The sequence below is a fragment of the Gymnoscopelus braueri genome, assembly GCF_963280865.1.
Source record: "Gymnoscopelus braueri genome assembly, chromosome: 23".
Taxonomy (NCBI): Eukaryota; Metazoa; Chordata; class Actinopteri; order Myctophiformes; family Myctophidae; genus Gymnoscopelus; species Gymnoscopelus braueri.
In genome coordinates this window covers 12,962,660-12,982,084 of record NC_137625.1, presented here as the reverse complement: position 1 = coordinate 12,982,084, position 19,425 = coordinate 12,962,660, and the positions used below count along the sequence as shown (strand labels likewise).

At 42.4% G+C, this 19,425-nt stretch overlaps 1 protein-coding gene across 2 annotated transcripts in view; it reads left to right on the top strand.

Annotated features, from left to right (window-relative positions):
- anks1b (ankyrin repeat and sterile alpha motif domain containing 1B) overlaps window positions 1-19,425 on the top strand; it is a gene marked incomplete at its 5' end in the record, with an annotated part of 338,563 nt that overhangs the window by 128,877 nt on the left and 190,261 nt on the right. For both annotated transcript variants that reach the window (XM_080421028.1, XM_080421027.1), the window contains 2 exons: window positions 7,233-7,308; window positions 14,588-14,689. In XM_080421028.1, coding sequence (XP_080277154.1) covers window positions 7,233-7,308; window positions 14,588-14,689 — 178 coding nt within the window. The remainder of the gene's footprint in view (window positions 1-7,232; window positions 7,309-14,587; window positions 14,690-19,425) is intronic.

The window sequence follows — 19,425 nt, the reverse complement described above, 5'->3', positions numbered from 1 at the left end:
TTTATTACTTAAACAGGGAGTATAAGGACAACAGGTAACAGACAGAACACACTGACAACATTAATGAACCAACACAGACTGGAAACAGAGGGGCATATACATAGACAGGGACTAACTAAGCACAGGTGAGAACAAAGGACAATTAACACAGGGATTGGCTGGGGCACAACAGGACACAGGTGGAGAACATAACTAATCAAAGGGAGGTGAGACAAGACAGGAAACACTAACTAGGCTAAACAGGAAACACTTGGACATCACTACAAAAACAACAGTACAAGGAGAACCGGGAACAATACAGCACAAAGAGGGTCCAAAAGGGTCCAATACCAATTAAGGTCAGACAACGGCTAAATAATAAAGTCAGTCCACGGTCCGAGGAGCGGATCGTGACAACAAGGAGACTCCTTTTACTGAACAAACACTCTATAGCAATGAGTACTATCAGAATATAGAGCTATTTAACACTTATTTTAACCAAAGAAAATCACTTACCCTACCGTTAAGTCAAAGGTTATGCTAAAACTTTATGATGGTTTTGGTTATGCCGCGTTTGGAGCTTGTGGATCTGCTACTTTTGAAGCTTTTGTGTGACGCTGTAGTATGATCAAAGTAGGGCGTTAATTGACGAAAAAACACAAAAAGTTGAAATATGGAGATGGTAATTTAAAGGTTACCAGAACATTTTTAAAGACCAAAGGTGACAGGGCCTTCCAAACAGTTGCCCCAAATCTTTGGAATGGTCTCCCAAAAGCCCTGAGAGATGCTGCATCTGTTGACATTTTTAAAAACAACTTAAAAACGCTTTTATTTGAGCAGGCGTTTATTGATGTTGTATGATCTTGTTTTCTCTTTGTCTGTTATTGTTATTGTTAAGAGACACATTGTACAGCTTTTAATTACCTTTGTTGTTGTTTTTATTTTCTGTATGTAAAGCACTTTGTGAGTTTCTCTCTGTGAGAGGTGCTATATAAATAAAATTTACTTACTTACTTACTTACTTACAAGGTTTCTGCCCGACAGCGACAGCAACGATATATTGCAGCATAGGTGTTTCAGAAAACTCCTAATGAGAAGTCTGGTTGGTGCCATGAATGCGAGTATGAATGGGTGACTGTTAATGCACATTGTGAAGCACTTTGGATAGAGGTGCTTTAGTTTATACAGTACATGCGCCATTTACCGTTTACAGCAGTGTTTTTGTGTTGGCTAAATATAGACTGGTTTTTCTCTAAACAATAACACAGCTATCCTGAATGTTCCAACCTTCCTGTTTGTAATCGTTGCTCTGGGAAACAACATAAACTATCAGAGAAACAAGCTGTTGATTATCTGGCCAACTAGTTGACAAGGGTGACTTGTTTCTCAGTCTTTTCTCCAGGGAATGTTTTCGGCTGCTATTTTTAAAAGTGATTTAAGTAGCTGATTTGCATGATCACAACATGTTGCGATGTGACACGGTGCTTGTATAGTTGACACGGTGTCGGTGTGCATGTGTGTAAAGACAGAGAGGTCCTGCATCCCACCAGCCGTGTGTGTGTGTGTGTGTGTGTGTGTGTGTGTGTGTGTGTGTGTGTGTGTGTGTGTGTGTGTGTGTGTGTGTGTGTGTGTGTGTGTGTGTGTGTGTGTGTGTGTGTGTGTGTGTGTGTGTGTGTGTGTGTGTGTGTGTGTGTGTGCGTGCGTGCGTGCGTGCGTGCGTGCGTGCGCGTGCGTGCATGTGTGTGACATACGTACATGAACAATAATGAACACTTTCTTCACTACCTACAGTCTCTCTCTCTCTCTTTTCCGAGTCCTCCGCCCCCCCTCTCTCTCCCTGTACACCCCCCCCCCCTCTCTCTCTCTCATTGACAGTAAAATGAATGCAGGGGGTGGATCACAGATGGCCACCTTGTAAATTGCGAGCAGTTGTTAGCATATCTGTACGGTATGCATGTACGTGTGTGTTTGAGTGTATGTGTGTGCGTGTGCATGTAAGTGTGCGTTTTTATGTTGTGTATTATGCATAGCGGTTCGTAATTGCAGGCCACATACTGTACGTAGGTCTATCTGAGTGTGAATGAATTATGCATCAAGCAGCTCTCTCTCTCTCTCCATCTCTCTCTCTCTCTCTCTCTCTCTCTCTCTCTCTCTCTCTCTCTCTCTCTCTCTCTCTCTCTCTCTCTCTCTCTCTCTCTCCCTCTCTCTCTCTCCATCTCTCTCTCTCTCTCTCTCTCTCTCTCTCTCTCTCCATCTCTTTATCTCTCTCTCTCTCTCTCTCTCTCTCTCTCCCGCTCTCCATAATAATGAGGGAAATCCCAATGGAGGTACCTGCTGCTCTGTTGGCACATAGCCAACAGAGCAAAAGTTTAACACACACACACACACGCACGCACGCACGCACGCACGCACGCACACACACACACACACACAGCGTTTCCCTCAAAGTCATGTATTTCATTAGCATTAAAGCTTTACACTTATCCTGAAGCATTCATATTGTAGCACCCCCCAAACACACACACACACACACACACACACACACACACACACACACACACACACACACACACACACACACACACACATCCACACCCACACACTACAAAGCATGAGACTGGAACACAATCTAAAGCTAATTCTTTTCACAATTCCTGGAAACGCGGCGAGAGTGAATTGTCTTCCTGTGACATCACGGCATCCATCGGCATGGGAAACAGGACAGGAAGTGGCGTGGAGAGAGGTCGCCAGGTCAGGGGAGGGGTTTCTGGAAGCGTAATGGGACACACACACACACACACACACACACACACACACGTTTGTATTACTATACTTGTAAGGACATCAACTACTTATAGATCAGCTATTTTTTGGTGGACGACGCTAACCCCAACCTTTTCATAGTTGTAAACCTTAACCTTAACCTATCTCTAAAAATCTTTTTGTATTACATTTTTATAACCATAAAACTAACATTTTCTCTTGTGAAGTCCTCACAATGTCTATTTCTCAAATTGTACTATACTTGTGGGGACATCTGGCCCTCACAAGTATTGTAATACACACACACACACACACACACACACACACACACACACACACACACACACACACACACACGTCTGTTTTCTCACATGAAAGCACTCAGTGTATCGACGCTGTGGTTTGAGTCGGGTCCTCTTCTAGAGTAAAATTTTCTCCGTTTGCTGACACCTGCTTCAATCCCTGGAGGGATCCATCCCAGACCTGGACAGTCACGCCCGGTAGCGCTTCTGACCCACGTTTTTGACCTTTTGAATGCTGCATCCATGACTGTGGACGTAGGGAGAAATCTGCACGGATCACTGAGGTTGTGACTGCTGCGTACTGCTCTTTTCTCTCTCTCTCTCCCAACGCGCTGACGATACTCTTCTGTTTATAGAGGAACGTGGAACTGTGTGCTCAGCGCTCTCCCTGTGGAGCGCTTGCGTTGATTTGACGTACAGTAGTGTTATATTATTCAGTCGAGTTTCAACAGCCGTATATCATTAACCACTTTAAGGCCTGGTTTGGGCATGTCATGGTAGGCGAAAGTTTTCTAACATTTCCCCCCCCAAAAATATGAAGTTTTCAAACAAAACATTTCGATCTATGTCTATGAGCTATTTTTAAATGGATAATTTTTTAACCACCTCAACCCCAGCCTCCCTATTCTTTGGCGTGTTGTGAGCTTGTAGATCGGCTATTTTTCGCGAAGAGATTCTGTGTAGACGGAAGAAAGCGGTCCACTTGTATTTCAAGTCAGTTTTATTAAGTGGTTAAAGCGGAATAATTTGTCTTCATTAAGGGTCCTGAGCTGGGGTTTTGATTTAGTCCAGGTTTTTGGATCTTCTTAATCTTATGTCCAAACCGCTCATGACAGATGTACAGTAATATACTAACCATAACCGTGTGTGTGTGTGTGTGTGTGTGTGTGTGTGTGTGTGTGTGTGTGTGTGTGTGTGTGTGTGTGTGTGTGTGTGTGTGTGTGTGTGTGTGTGTGTGTGTGTGTGTGTGTGTGTGTGTGTGTGTGTGTGACACACACACACACACAGTGTATGTGACTTGTTATCATTCCCAAGGGGATACTGAGCTCTCAACAAGACATTTTAATAGCATGCTATACAGATGGGTGACAAATTAAAGGAAAGATCAACAGTATCTAGTGGTAGTTACTGTTGTTTTTTCATGATTAAAAATGCCTGAGAAGATTCTAGAAATGTCTTCTAAATCCTAACAGTTTTTTGAAAAAAATCTAAAAAAAATATTTTCGAGATTTTTCAAAAATAGCAGATATACAAGCTCGTAGCGCGGCACTCGGTGCCGCGCTATGAGCTTGTATATCTGCTATTTTTGAATAGCCAAAGAAAGCTAAAGTGACACAGATGCGTTCCAGGTATCAATGGGTTAAAGTGTTTTAATCATGAAAAGAACCTTACAAAGACACTTGATGTTGGTTTTACCTTTTAATTTGTCACCCGTCTGGTGACAGAAGGTTATTGAAGCAGGAACTCTGGTGGAAGTCACTCAAATGATCACAGTGTCAACCTATGATATATATATAGAGTACATATACTGTATGTCAATTGACACATTCCAATCGTCAGTGTTAAATGTATCCATTTGTAACTTAACTTTCCTTTCTTGTCACCGTTTTGGATAGATGCTAGTTTATCCCTTCTTGTCACATTTATTTCATTTTTTCGATAGTTCTTTTTTTCCTATGCAGATAATATCTGCATAGAAATGTGAACAAGTTACCAACATATAAGATATTATATCGTTGCTGTCGGGTTCAAAATCAAATAAAAAAATAGCTAAAATAGCAGATTATTTTTGCAACTTTTTTGCCTGACACAATTGTATGACGAAGTAGGGCATTAACACCATCTAAATAATAGTCTTAACATGAGGTCAAGAAAAAAAAAAGCAAAGTAACAAAAACATGAACAAGTAAACATGTTGTCACGGTCAGGCAGAAACGTTGTATCTCCATATTTTAACTTTTGGGGTTTTTTCCCGTAAACACATTGATTGCCACGGTTTTAAACATCCCCGTGCCAACGTATAATTACCTCATTTTGATGATATTTGAAACGCCGTGGAACCGACATCGTGTAAAAAGAAAACACGGAAAACGTTCCTGTGACTAGGCAGAAGGATCTGTGTATCCATGGGAACGACAATTTTGGAGCTCTGGTCCGCTGAAAACGGGTGGTTTTCAATGGGAAAAAAAAGAAACTGAGATACAGCCGTTTTTCTGAAAATCCCATCAATTGGGGCGGGTGGAAGTGACGTTTTTTGGTATGACGTCACATTCACATTTTTCTTCTCTGAGAGACGATCGATCATTCCAAAGCTGTGTTAATTCCCTTGTGGAATTTTCCCCAAAAAATTAAAGATTGCATATATGCGATCTAGGCAATCAAGTGATGGATTTGAAAGAACGCATCAATGCGATCTTGGCAATCAATGTGTTAAGACAGATGCTAGGTTTGATATGGTATCCTAGTTTCTTTGAGGCACTACAGTATTCTCTATCTATGCACTCTACTTATGCAAATATTGTTGTTTGTTCACTAGATTTCATGCTTACTCTGTTTACACCGCTTTCACACACTTGTAAGTCGCTCCGGATAAGAGTTTCTGCTAAATACCTAAAATATCAATTGTAACTGATTTACATTTCTACACTCTCAGATTCAGTATTATTTCACTGTGTACTTCCATGCATGATTCTTATATACATACATTTATATCGACAGATGGCCTGTCATTTTATGTGTTAAGCTCTGTCATCTCTGTTGGTCCAAGAATGGAGCCCATAGCAGTAACACCCCATTCCTCCAGTTTCCATGTGTTGCATCATACCGCTGAAGTCCTATGTATTGAGTTATTGTCGCGATCTGGTGGTGTAGTGAGGACCCAAGCAATGCAGGCAGAGTTCAAAACCCAAGATTGGGTGATTTAATACAAAATAACAGGGAAAACGTCACAATCACAAGCTATCATGATACAACACTAAACATGATGTTACACCAAACATGATGTGACACCAAACAATGACTCGACAAGGTCTGACTGGGGAACAAGACTAATATACACATGAGGAATGATTACACATGAGAAACACCTGGGGAAGACATGAACATAGAACCATGAAAACTATAAGAAGAACATAACATAACAACAGAAATACAAGACCTAGACAAGACCGGCAAAGTCTTACTGTGATAGTTATACTTGGTAGGGCTGGGCGATATGACTTCAAATCAATATCACGATCATTTCAAAAGCCTTGTGAGCTTGTAAACCGGTTATTTCCATTTTTTTTGGTACACAACCTTTGTACAAAGAAGTATAATGCATGTGTTTAAGTGGTTAATCAGACTAATCTATTTAGAGGATTATAAAACAAATCTATTAGAACGTTTTTCGTGTAGATTCATTGATATAAGAAATGTAAGAATTTAAAATAATAAAACCTGCTTCTCGATTATTCGATTAACCAACATGAGCAAGATGAAGTCGGTTATTATTGGTTCTACGTATGGGTTTTGATATCAATTATGTTAGGTGAATTGTCCAGCCCTAGTACTGGGTGCTATTTGTAATGCAGGTTTGAATCCAGTGCACGTGGTCATTCAGGACATCATGGTCACATTTCAACTGGCATGTTTCCACACAGGGTTCAGTGCAGGTGAATCACAGTCTGGCTCAAAACAGTGGGTTGTGCACATCCAGTTTGTTGCTGGTGCTGGACACAAAGTGACAGCTCAAAAGAATACAAATCTGCACAACAGCATTGCACAGAAACGATTATAAGATTATATGGTACAACATTTCGGCCACAGTTGGCCTTCATCAGGAGATGAAGGCCAATGTAGTATGTAATTGTTTCTGTGTTTTAAAGTGAATTTAACACTTAAGCAGGAAACCAGGTTCAAATCCGGGTTAGAAGAGGAAAGTTATGTAGTGCTGCTTTAATGTGATGAAGAGAAAGTGACTTGTTTTGATATGCCATCGGCTGGGTGACCCAGTGTATCAAGTCCTTATCAAATATTGTAGCTTATCTCCTGCTGGCTTCAAACCACTTGATGTCTCCCAGTCATGTCTCCTTTGATGTCTGTTCTCACTTTCATGATGATGATGATGATGATGATGCAATATTAACATTCTTCTTCTCTCCCTCTCTCTCTCTTCCCCCCCCCTCCCTCTCTCTCCCCCTCCTCCAGACAGAGAATGGCAGTTCCCTCCACGAAGCTGCTCTTTATGGGAAGATGGATGTAATTCGCCTCCTACTTGACTCAGGTGGGCTTCTTCTTCTTCTTCTTCCCAGAGGGAACAGATACATTTTCCCCACCAGGAGCACAAGTTTAGATTTATGTGATGCGTTTGCAATGTGTTCGCAATTCATAATGTTTTCCCCTTCCCTCCTTTGACCCGCACTTAGCTGCACTAACACACACACACACACACACACACACACACACACACACACACACACACACACACACACACACACACACACCACACACTTTATCGTCGCTGACGGCCGGGTGGAAACCTTGTATGTCCAAAACGGTTGCTTTTCAGGAAATGGGGGGGAAAAAAAGAACCTGATGTGTTCCAATGGATCCAATGTTGTTATTATTTCATCACAAGCTCTTCTTAATCATTTTCATTGGTTACGTATTTATAAAACCCACAGACACACTAAACCAGTGGTTCTCAAACTTTGTCAAGTTCAAGGACCCCCGAGTTGATATATATTTGGGAGCGGACCCCATCTGAAAATGTTTTGTGCCAGGGAACTCCAGAAGCAAAGATTTCAGTTAGAATGTTCGCTTAAAAAGAAATATATATTCAAAGATTTGCACTTAATATTCACGATTTTTCAAAAATAGCAGATCTACAAGCTCATAGCGCGGCACAAAGTGACGCGCTATGAGCTTGTGTATATCTGCTATTTTTGAATAGCCAAAATATTAAACATGGTTAAAATTATTGTGACGCTATTAACTAATTTGGCTGGGGACACCCTGGTACACCTTTTTACATTCGTAAAAAGCACATCAAAACATATACTGTATATGGAGGTACAACGTTTCTGTCCGACAGCAACGTTACTGTATGTGAACACAGCTACAGTACCCAGTACCACCCCCCGCCCCCCTCCCCCCACCTAGATAACATGAGATGATAACGGGGCGCCCTGTCCCATGTTGATGATCTCATCAGTGTTGACAGCAGGTCGTTGGGTCACTGTGATAAACGGCAGCCGCATGATGTCATAATCAATCACTCACACTGGGAGGCTGGGTGTGCGTGTGCTGCCGTGTGTGTGTGTGTGTGTGTGTGTGTGTGTGTGTGTGTGTGTGTGTGTGTGTGTGTGTGTGTGTGTGTGTGTGTGTGTGTGTGTGTGTGTGTGTGTGTGTGTGTGTGTGTGTGTGCTTGTATTACTCAACTTGTGAGGGCCAAATGTCCCCACAACACAAGTATATTGGAATTTGAGAAATGGACATTGTGAGGACATTGTGTTTTATGGTAAAATAAAATAAAGATTTTTAGAGATACCTGTAGGTTTACAATTGGTAAAAGATTCAGGGTGGGGTTAGGGTCCTTACACACCGGCGATTATGCGAATATACGCAAAATTCGGACTCGTTCCGAATAATTAAAAGACGCTTTTTCGCTTTGCTTTTTCGCTTTTTCGCTCCATGGAAGCTTGCATTGACTTTATAAGGTTTTTAAAAAAACATATTATTCGCATGAAAAAATCGCCCCCGGTGTGTAAGGAGCTTTAGTGTTAGGATCAGCCATTTAAGGCGGTTACACACCGGCGAATATGCGAATATACGCAAAATTCGGACTCGTTCCGAATAATTAAAAGACGCTTTTTTCGCTCCGCGAAACTGGTGTGGAAGCTTGCATTGACTTTATAAGGTTTTTAAAAAAAAAAAATATTTGCATGAAAAAAATCGCCCCGGTGTGTAAGGACCTTTAGAGTTTAGGTTTAGGTGATAGGGTTAGAGTTTTCCATGTTTTAAACTTTGTTGTGTGGCGATGTCACAGCTCTATATTTTTGGCTATTTTCAGCTATATTCAATGCTGTCGTAAACTGTAATAAGTATAGTAGTGCAAATAATGTGTGTATGTGTGTGCATGTGATTGCGTCCTTCCTGATTCCTTAGTCCTGTCATTCAGTTAGCTCATTTGTTGTCATTGTCACTAACTTTGTCCCGTCACATCCTGCCACTCCCACACGCCACACTGTCACCTCATTGACCTCCTTCACCTTCCCCCGCCCATTTCCTCACCTGCAAGCTCATTGCTTCATTACTCAGATAGATTTGAGTTGCCTCACAAGACGACACAAAATGTCGCTTATTCTTTTCAGTGAGGGGGACGGTGCCTCTGGGCCTGGACGTGCTAGCGTGCACGCATGGCCCAGGATACTCCTGTACGCCTTCCCCCCGCTGTCCCTCATTGCTCCTACACTCGAGAGAGTGGACCAGAAGGTCTAATCTTTGCTTCTGGGGGTCCCTGGAGAACAACCCCATTTGAGATGGGGGGGGGGGGGCGGGGGAGAGTCCGTGACCAAATTAATACATATCATTTTGGGGGGTCCTTGACATGAAAAAGTTTTGAGCACCACTGATATGTAGCGACATAAGTTTTTCAGAAAACTGTTCAATCGCAGCACACACCACTGGCATCTGCTCAGACTGAAATGATGCAATAGCGGATCTCAGCACACATCTGCTTGGTCACGAAACTGTTTCACATTGACATGCAATACTGCAGTAAAAAGCTGTGTCAGATGTTCTGTCTTATATAATCAGCTCTCTGGGTGATTCTAACTCGCAATTTCCCCAAAAATAGGACGTGACATAGTATTGATGTGTAATGTGAGAAGGCGATTGGTGTCCTGAAAGGGAATCCATTGCATTTCCTCACAAACTATGGAACATAGTGCTTTAACCCATTTAGACCTGGAACGCATCTGTCATTTTAGATTTCTTTGGCTTTTCAAAAATAGCAGATATACAAGCTCATAGCGCGGCACCGAGTGCCGCGCTATGAGCTTGTAGATCTGCTATTTTTTAAAAATCGTGAAAATTATTTTTTTATATTTTTTTCCAAAAACTTTTTAGGATTTAGTTTTTTTTTAGACGTGGCCTCAGGTCTTAATGGGTTAACCCATTGAGACCTGAGGCCGATTATGCAAATGCCTTCTAAACCAGTAGTTCTCAAACTTTTTCGTGTCAAGGACCCCCAAAATTGATATATATTTGGCCTAGGACACCATCTGAAAATACGCCAGGGACCCCCAAAAGAGAAGATTTGTGTTAAAAAATATAAATCAAAATGATTCAATATTGGGCGCTCGGGTGGCGCAGTGGTAAAGTCCCTGCCCACCGTGGTGGTGGGCAGGGACTTTACCACTGCGGAGGTTGTGGGTTCGAATCCACCGTGGTGCATCCGGCTTTGTCGAGCGTCTACACGAACACAATTGGCCCGTGTTCGGGGGAGGGAAGCCGGGCGGGTAGGAGGGTGATATTGGTCATTGCACGTACTCCTACAGGCTGGGGGCGGCACCTGTCAGCGGGGAGTGTTGGGCGGGAGGAGTAGGACGAAGACTCTACGTCGTCCCGGTGGGGGCTCCTCACTGGCAGGTGAGTCGGTAGGATACGACAGCAGTGACAACACAGAAATGTGTGTGGGGAGGAATTAATTGGCATAACGACTAAATTGGGGAGAAAAAGGGGTAAAAAATGATTGGCTACTCTAAATGTATATATATATATATTATATTATAAATAGCACGTCACTTCGTGCCGAGATGCAAGCTTGTACATCTGCTATTTTAGAATAGCCAACGCTAAAATCTAGAATGATACAGTTGCTTTGTGACGTGTTGTTTGAGTTTGTAGATCGGCTATTTCCGCTACTTTTAACATGTTTTGAAAGTATAAAATTATTATGTTGGTCATTTCTTTATATATTTTAAAGTTATTTGTCATATCTGCCCAGTGCAATTTTTTGTTTACGAAGCCTAAAAGGCAAACAGAAATTTAATTTTTATTCATATGTCTCAATGTTCAATGTTCAATGCCGAAAACACAATCAAATCATTGATCGCAACTATCTGTATGACAATATTAATCGTCAGGTAAACGTCCATGATCGTGACAGCCCAGTGATACATTTAACAGATTAACCCATTAAGACCTGAGGTCGATTCTACAAAATGTCACAGTTTTCTGATTTTTCTTTTGCTGTATCAGTGGTGCCCAAACTTTTTCATGTCAAGGACACCCAAAAATTATGTGTTTGGCTGCCGACCACCCATTTCAAAATATTTTGTTCCAGGGACCCCCAGAAGCAAAGATGTAAGATATAATATACTGTATATATTCAAAGAAAAAAATCTAAAATAGCAGATCTACAGGCTTGCATATCTGCTATTAAAAGATCTAAAATGACACAGATGCTTTTCCGGTTTTAACGGTTTAACAGCTCATCCTAACATTTCCACGTCACCTTGCCGAGGGTGTATGGAGTCTGCAGTACACAGCCTTCCTATATGCCCCCCCCCCCCCACCCCACTTTCCTCTAGCACTTCCTGTTTCCTCTCTCGACCCGGAGGACTTCCTCTGGCCGCCCGTGTTCTTTTGACCCGGGCCTTTATTTTTATGCCAGATCAACACAGGACCGCACAGGCCTGATGTTTGGGACTTTTACCCTTCACATCCCGTACAAAGCTGTGTGTGTGTGTGTGTGTGTGTGTGTGTGTGTGTGTGTGTGTGTGTGTGTGTGTGTGTGTGTGTGTGTGTGTGTGTGTGTGTGTGTGTGTGTGTGTGTGTGTGTGTGTGTGTGTGTGTGTGTGTGTGTGTGTGTGTGTGTGTGTGTGTGTGTGTGTGTGTGTGTGTGCGTGCGCGTGTGTGTGTGTGTGTGGTGGGGGGAGGACCCATTGTCAACCAAATACTTCCCAAGGAGACAGTCAAGGGTGTAGAAATATCAACATCCATTTAATAAGCAAATAAGGGCGTCCTGGCATGTCTCAGTTCTCAAACCAGTGATGTAAGCAAAAAAAAATTCTGAGTCATGCGTCTGGTTGATCTGCGAAAATAGCAGACCTACAAGCTCACAACACGTCACAATGCCATGCGTTGTGAGCTTGTAGATCTGCTATTTTTGCTTTAATTTTTATTCTATATAATTTGTTTATGTTTTTATCCCACGATTTTGTAACCCAATTATTCACCCAATTGCCTATGTAATCCTGGGTGCTACTCCCTCTGCCAGCCTGGGGAGAGCCCAGAACTGAGCTCACGCCTCCTTCAATGCATGAGGAGCTAGCAAGCCACTTCTTATCACCCCGGTAGGACGTAGCGCATGAAAGGAACACGTTATTCCAACCAGTTCCTTTCCCCTCCATCAGGCGCCCCGGCTGACCAGGGGGAGGCAGTATAGAGACCAGGATTACTGCATGTTTTTTGTGAGGGTACCTATCCCAGGGGACACGGGGAGAACATGCCTTTATTTCTTTTAACTGTGAACAGTTTCTGACATCATTATTTTTTTTGCGTACAATGACATGCCCAAAATAAGGACACCAGGTTGGAAGTGAAAGTTGTCTGTTCATTGGAATTTATTTGATTAATTAGTAATTATTTACTCCTCCTGTATATCAAGTGTTTTGTGTGTTTGTTTTATTTCTGGACCCTGTAGCTGAAATATGTGTGGTGCTGTAGAGTTATACAGTATACATACTACATACTGCGCTAAATGGAAACACTGTACAAACCCAGTTTAGTCAGCCTATAGTTGACCATCTAAACTACATTTAGTGGTCAGACAAATATAGACATCAACTTTCCTCTTTTCTCAGCTTTGTAACATTGTACATGACATCTATGTTTACATTTCTGTCTCACTGTCGTGTTAAGATGGAATGAACCCTGTAATGTAGACCACAGCAAGGGTTCCCAAACAATTTAACTTTAGAAATGTGCAGATACCCTGTATACACTTTGACTGAATGTTGGTTTGTTTACTGTTGAGTGAGAAAACAATGTTGCACATTAAGCTAATCATCTGGGGACCCCCCAAAATAATTTGGGGACCCCCTGGGCCCTGGGGGTCCCGAGCCCCAGTTTGGGAACTGGACTAGAGGTCTTCCTGCGTCTACCCAAACCGAAAATACCCGCGACCCGAGTTTTGTTAAGGCCATTTGGGTCTGTTTATCATTTGTAATATCCAAGTGTATCCAAGAAGACCTGTACTCAGCATTGATCAGGAGTAAAAAGCATGAAGTACCTGTGCTCAGCATTGATCAGGAGTAAAAAGCATGAAGTACCTGTGCTCAGCATTGATCAGGAGTAAAAAGCATGAAGTACCTGTGCTCAGCATTGATCAGGAGTAAAAAGCATGAAGTACCTGTACTCAGCATTGATCAGGAGTAAAAAGCATGAAGTACCGTGTGTGATGAATAGGCTGACCCAGGATCAGATTACTGCAGCCCAAAATAAGGGGTAAAAAACTTTTGCTGTGCATGTGTGCCAGGCTGCCAGGCCAGCGGAGTTCATTGACATGGGAGATGTTTTGAAATGTTTTGAATTCTTCGTTTGTCCAAATGCCTATGACATTTGGACTCGGGACTGTCCCAAGTTCAAGTAATAAGCAACAAACAAACAAAACCCCAGTCAAGTCCAAGACACCACAGATTATTGTGAGTATAGTTGGACTTGGGTCCAGGTCCTGGATTTCTGTCCTACCAGACTGTTCCCTGCAAGTTGTTCCAATACCTGTCAATCATCAGCTCCCCAGCTCTGATAGGCTATCCAGCAGCGTGTTGATTGATTGCTCAGCCTGGTGTGTGTGCCCTTCCATGATCCTTCACAATGACATTGGCACCCTCTGGCAGTGTGTGTGTGTGTGTGTGTGTGTGTGGGTGGGTGGGGGTGTGCGCGTGCGTGGGCCTGTGTGTGTACTTGTACTATCCATGTGGGGACCAAAAATCCCCACAAGGATACACATGTCAACATTGACCTTGTGGGGACATAGTACTGGTCTGGGGCACCACAGTCATTTTCATGGCTAAGAAATATGTTTGTGCACAGGCACAGCCAGGGAGCCTAGAAAGAGTCATGCAAAGAGTTAAGTCAGCAGGCACTTTCCTGCGACCTTTTGATAATTGGTCCCAACTTCTCCGAAGGACAGATGCTTTTCCCATGCTCTGGATGGGTGGAATAGCTCCGGTCACAGAATTTGATTGGTCACCACATTCGGCGACACTGAATCAAGTAAACGGTGTAATTGTGTTCACAATGTATCACCACGAAAAGTCACCCTTATCCTCACATTTTTGTCTCTTGGTCAGTAAACAGTTTAGTTTCAGATGGTGTGTGTTTTGCACTTACTGTACCTACATGTGTATGTGATTTACCGACTCAACCTGTGCTCTGCTCTGTGTGTGTGTGTGTGTGTGTGTGTGTGTGTGTGTGTGTGTGTGTGTGTGTGTGTGTGCTGTGTGCATGCATGCATGTTCGTGCTTGCGTGTGTGTGTGTGCCTATGTTTCAGGTATTGATATCAACCTGACGGACAGCCAGGGGAGAACAGCTTTGGAGATTCTAAGAGAACATCCTGCACAGAAGTCTCAGCAAATCACAGCTCTTATCCAAGGTAATCCACACACACACACACACACACACACACACACACGCACACGCACACACAGACCATGCTTCATATAGAACTTCTTATTCACTCATGTATGGTCCATATCGGTGCTGTCGGGCAGAAACCTCCTCATCTCCCTACTTGATCATACTACAGCGTCACGCATAAGCATAAAAAAGTAGATCTGCAAGCTCCAAACGTGACGCTTCGTGCCGCGCTTCGAGCTTGCAGATCTGCTACTTTTGCTACTTTCGAATTTGAATCCTGAAAAGTAACACTTTTGGACATAATATTAGCTTTCCACCCGACAGAGCACACGCCGTTGGCCCAGCGTCTGTGCTTATGTGCACTTTGTGCAGCGTTCACCTCCCTGTGCATGTGGACAGACAGCGTGATGCACGATCTCTCTCTCGTGAGCCGTTCATACAGCGGATGTGAGGCTGATTGATAAACCCCCTTTTCCAGGAAGTTTATCTTCCAATGGCAAACAATGGGAGCTCCTGTGTGTGTGTGTGTGTGTGTGTGTGTGCGCGTGTGTGTGCTGTAAGTTCAGTACATTCCTACACTACCTCAGTGTTCTGCCTTTGTCCGCGGTGTTCGCCGCAACAATCCAGCGTCCCTCTGCGTTCTCCGCCATTGTTGAACTGGGTGAATTGCATGGTAATTAGTGAACGCGATAGTTATCGATGACCGCCTCGCCGCAGACCGCAGCAAAACGGATTGGCTGCGTCCGGGCCGGGTGGGGCCTTATATTTCACCTGAAGTGCTTTGTGCTATTGAAGGATCATATTTGATGGGATAATCAGACAGACTTTTTCGGAGACAGAGCAAACAAGCGAGGCCGCTATTAGGTAAGACAGAGGGAGTGTTCCTTAACCCATTAAGACCGGGAACGCATTTGTGTCATTTTTAGAAAAAAAATAGCAGATATACAAGCTCCTACAATAGCAGATATACAAGCTATGAGCTTGCAGATCTGCTATTTTTTTTTAAATCGTGAAAACGTGTGCACATTTTATATCAAGGACCCCCAAAATGATATGTATTTGACCGCGGACCCCCATCTCAAAATATCTTGTTCCAGGAACCCCCCCCCCCCCCCCAGAAGCAAAGTTTTGTGTTAATTTTTTTTTTATATATTCTAAGATTTGCACACATTTTCACAATATTTTTTTTTTTGCAGTTCTACAAGATCTGCAATTTTTTAATAGTCAAAGAAATCTAAAAACGACACGGATGCATTCCCGGTCTTAGTGAGCTAAGGGAGAGATGGGGTGATGGGGGAGAAACGACCTCAGGAGGTATTGGAACTGAAGGCGTTTTGAAAGCGTTTTATTCCGCAGAGAAGGAAGCACAGCGCTTGGCTTGTGTCACGGCTCGGAGCAGATGAGGACATGGTATTGGCTTATCGCGGAAGATGGAAAGCAGGCCCGCGACGACTCTCATTTCTACCCCATTGGGACCACCAGTCGGCTGATGTTTACTCCATCAGGGTAGTTTAGAGTGACAAAACCGATACTTCAACTGTCTTAAAGTGCCAGCTTCCAGCTTTTCTTTTTAGAGAGACATCTCTAAAGCATGAAGTGGGTTCATGCTTAAACCCACTTCGTTGTTCGTCAAATAGCGGCAATAGCCGATCTACAAGCTCACACACAGCTGGTAGACGTGCTATTTTGACTAAACATTAGCTTATTTTGGCTGAATGTTGCCTATTTTAGCTGAATGTTTGCCTATTATGACATGCCCAGAATATGGATGCAAGGTTGTAGTTAATTGGTAGCGATCATAGAAATGATTTGTGTGAGAGAAATGTAACACCATAACCTCTAAAAACCTTCTAAAACCAGGTGCTCAGAGTTTCGTCTGTTTGTTTACAAATCAAAGACATCCGTGGGCCAGTTCACTCTGTGGAACCACAGACGATGACATTGACCTTGAAGATCTAATCCGGAGGATCTAGATGCAAATGTTGAGCCAGTGTTTGGCCAATGGCAGGCAGATAAAACAGTTGTACACAGTATGTGGAATACTGAATTAAGTGCAGAGTTCAGAAGGTGGTGTGAGCTTCAGGCGGGCATGCTGGTTGAAGTTCTCATTGTTTACTGGACAGGACGACGTGTTGCGGGGGAAACGGGTCGACATGTTTTCAAAACATTAGCACCATTAAAAGTTGGTTACTGACCCTTTAATTTAGAGAACATTATCATAATACCATTGCTGTCGGGTGGAAACCTTGCATCTCCAAAACATTCCCTTTTTTTAATTATTATTTTAAAAACATTTTGAAAAATAGCCGATCTACAAGATTACGACGCCGATGTACAAGCTCACGACACGTCACACTGTGAGCCTGTTGATTGGCAATTTTTTCCTCTTGTATGATGAAGTAGGGCATTAATTTACGAAAAAAAGTCTAAATAAATACTGCATGGAGATACGAGGTTTCTATAACAACGTTATAGTCGTGTGGCAAACACCTTAGAGGGTAGCTGAGCTATTTACGCCTTCTTCAATGAAACCCACATCACAGTTTTGATATGAGAGAACCCTCATTCATGTGACGTTCATATGCTCAGTCTCAGATGTTGAATGGGGACAGTGTTTAACCCATTAAGACCTGAGGCCGACTCTACAAACGCCTTCTAAACCAGTAGTTCTCACACAAAAATAAAAAAATAGCAGATGTACAAGCTCGCAGCGCTGCACGAAGCGACGCGCTGTGAGCTTGTATGTCTGCTATTTTTGAATAGCCAATGCAACAAATTTAAGATGACAGATGCGTTGCCGGTTTTAATGGGCTAATGCTGGGATGACAGAACAGTTCAGTGTCATCGGAGTTTTCCTTGTTTACTGCCAAGTATTTCAACAGATAATTGGACCTAAGCGGATGTTCTGGAATTGGTCCGTTTGGTGTTTTCAAATGCATTTATTTCCAAAGAAAATAAAGTCAATTTCGCCATCTCTGCTCCGGGCTTCAGATCAGTTGAGAGAGCGTTGTGCTGTTGTTTATCATTCTGAGCGGAAGATTCTATTCCTTTCTGTCTGGTTGTCCGTGTGTTTCGTCAAAGTGTAGGATTAGTTTTAAAATTAGTTCATGAATTTGCTGGAGCAAGATTGTATAGGACTTAAAATTAATTGGTTTACTGAGCCTAAATGCGGTGTTGGTCAGTGGTGTAAAGTAAGTAACTAGTGTAAGTACATTTACTCAAGTAAAATTTTGAGGTATTTTTACTTTACTGGAGTATTTCCAAAGTTTTACTTCTACTTGTACTACAGTATATTATACACTTTTACTCCACTGCAATGCGTCGCATTGTGAGCTTGTAGCTGTTTTCAACTTGTGAAAAGGGACATTCTGCACAATGAGTACTTTTACTATTGGTACTTTAAGTATATTTTGATGCCGACACTTTTGTACGTTTACTGAAGTACATTTTTAATACAGGACTTCTACTTGTAACAGAGTATATCTACATTGGTGTTGGTAAAGATAATAAACCTTTGCTTTGTGAAGTTCGATGCACAGCTTTAATTTGAGTTGTGGAAGTCCCATACGTATGTAAGTCATATCAAATTCTACTTACAGTACAATCTGTCACTGTGTTGTTGTTGTTGGAGGTTAATGGTCTACATAATAGTTTACTGGTCTATGTTCTATTTCAGGGGTCTTCAACAGGGGGCCTGGGACCCCTAGAGGGTCCTTAGAGGTACTGCAGGGGGGACGCCAAATCGTTGTGTGATATGAACTTGTTGATCGGCTATTTTCTGCGAAGAGGTTTGGTGTAGAGGGAATAAAGAGCAGAACAGTACAGAGCCTAGGGTCAAGTTTACAAAGTATGGAGGGTTTTAGTGGTTAAATTAATCCAACATAATAATAATATGTAAACAAACTAAAAACATCAATTTACACAACACTGATGACAGTGCTGTCAAACAAGTCTATGAATCTATGAAAATGTTTAATCTGCAACACAATTTTATACAATGTGTATTGGGGGGGGGTCCCTGCTTCATCTCTTTCTCTCGGCTAAGGGGTCCTTGGCCTGAAGACCCCTGTTCTAATTACTACTACTGGTCTTGGTTCTAGTTCACTGGCACAGACAGGAAGTCAAAAGTAGACACAGTCAATGTACAATGCTGTGAAAATAAAAAGAACTGCATGCATTGGTAGCACATGGATTAATCCATTAAGACTGGGAACGCATCTGTGTCATTTTAAGATCTACAAGCTCATAGCGCGGCACAGAGTGCTGCGCTATGAGCTTGTAGATCTGCAATTTGTTTTAAAAAGGGACTACACCATGAATTTTTACTTTTTCTTCTTTTTTGTGTGTTTTTGGTCTCCCCTACTACCTCTCTTCTATCCTCAAAAATACCCCAGTTTGAACTCTCAGGCTTTCACAGCAAATCTGGGGTTTTCTGTAAATTGGTCTCAAAACAGGCCAAACTGATTTGTTCCCTGACGTGACGTCACGTCAGGGAACAAATCGTCCCGTTTTTCAGTTCCTTATTTTTTTCTTATTTTTTATTTTTTCCACACAGAACCAGGAGATAACATGCATACAAACTGGCTCAATAGCGCCCCGTGCCAAACAGGACAATGTGGTATATTGCAGGTGAAAGTGCTTTATAAACCAGAGAGAAGTTAGTTGGAATGAGTATATCTGAGGCTTGATTTAGGCTCAAACCTTTTGAAAAACGTTTGAGGGACATAAATAATATGATATTAAATATATATA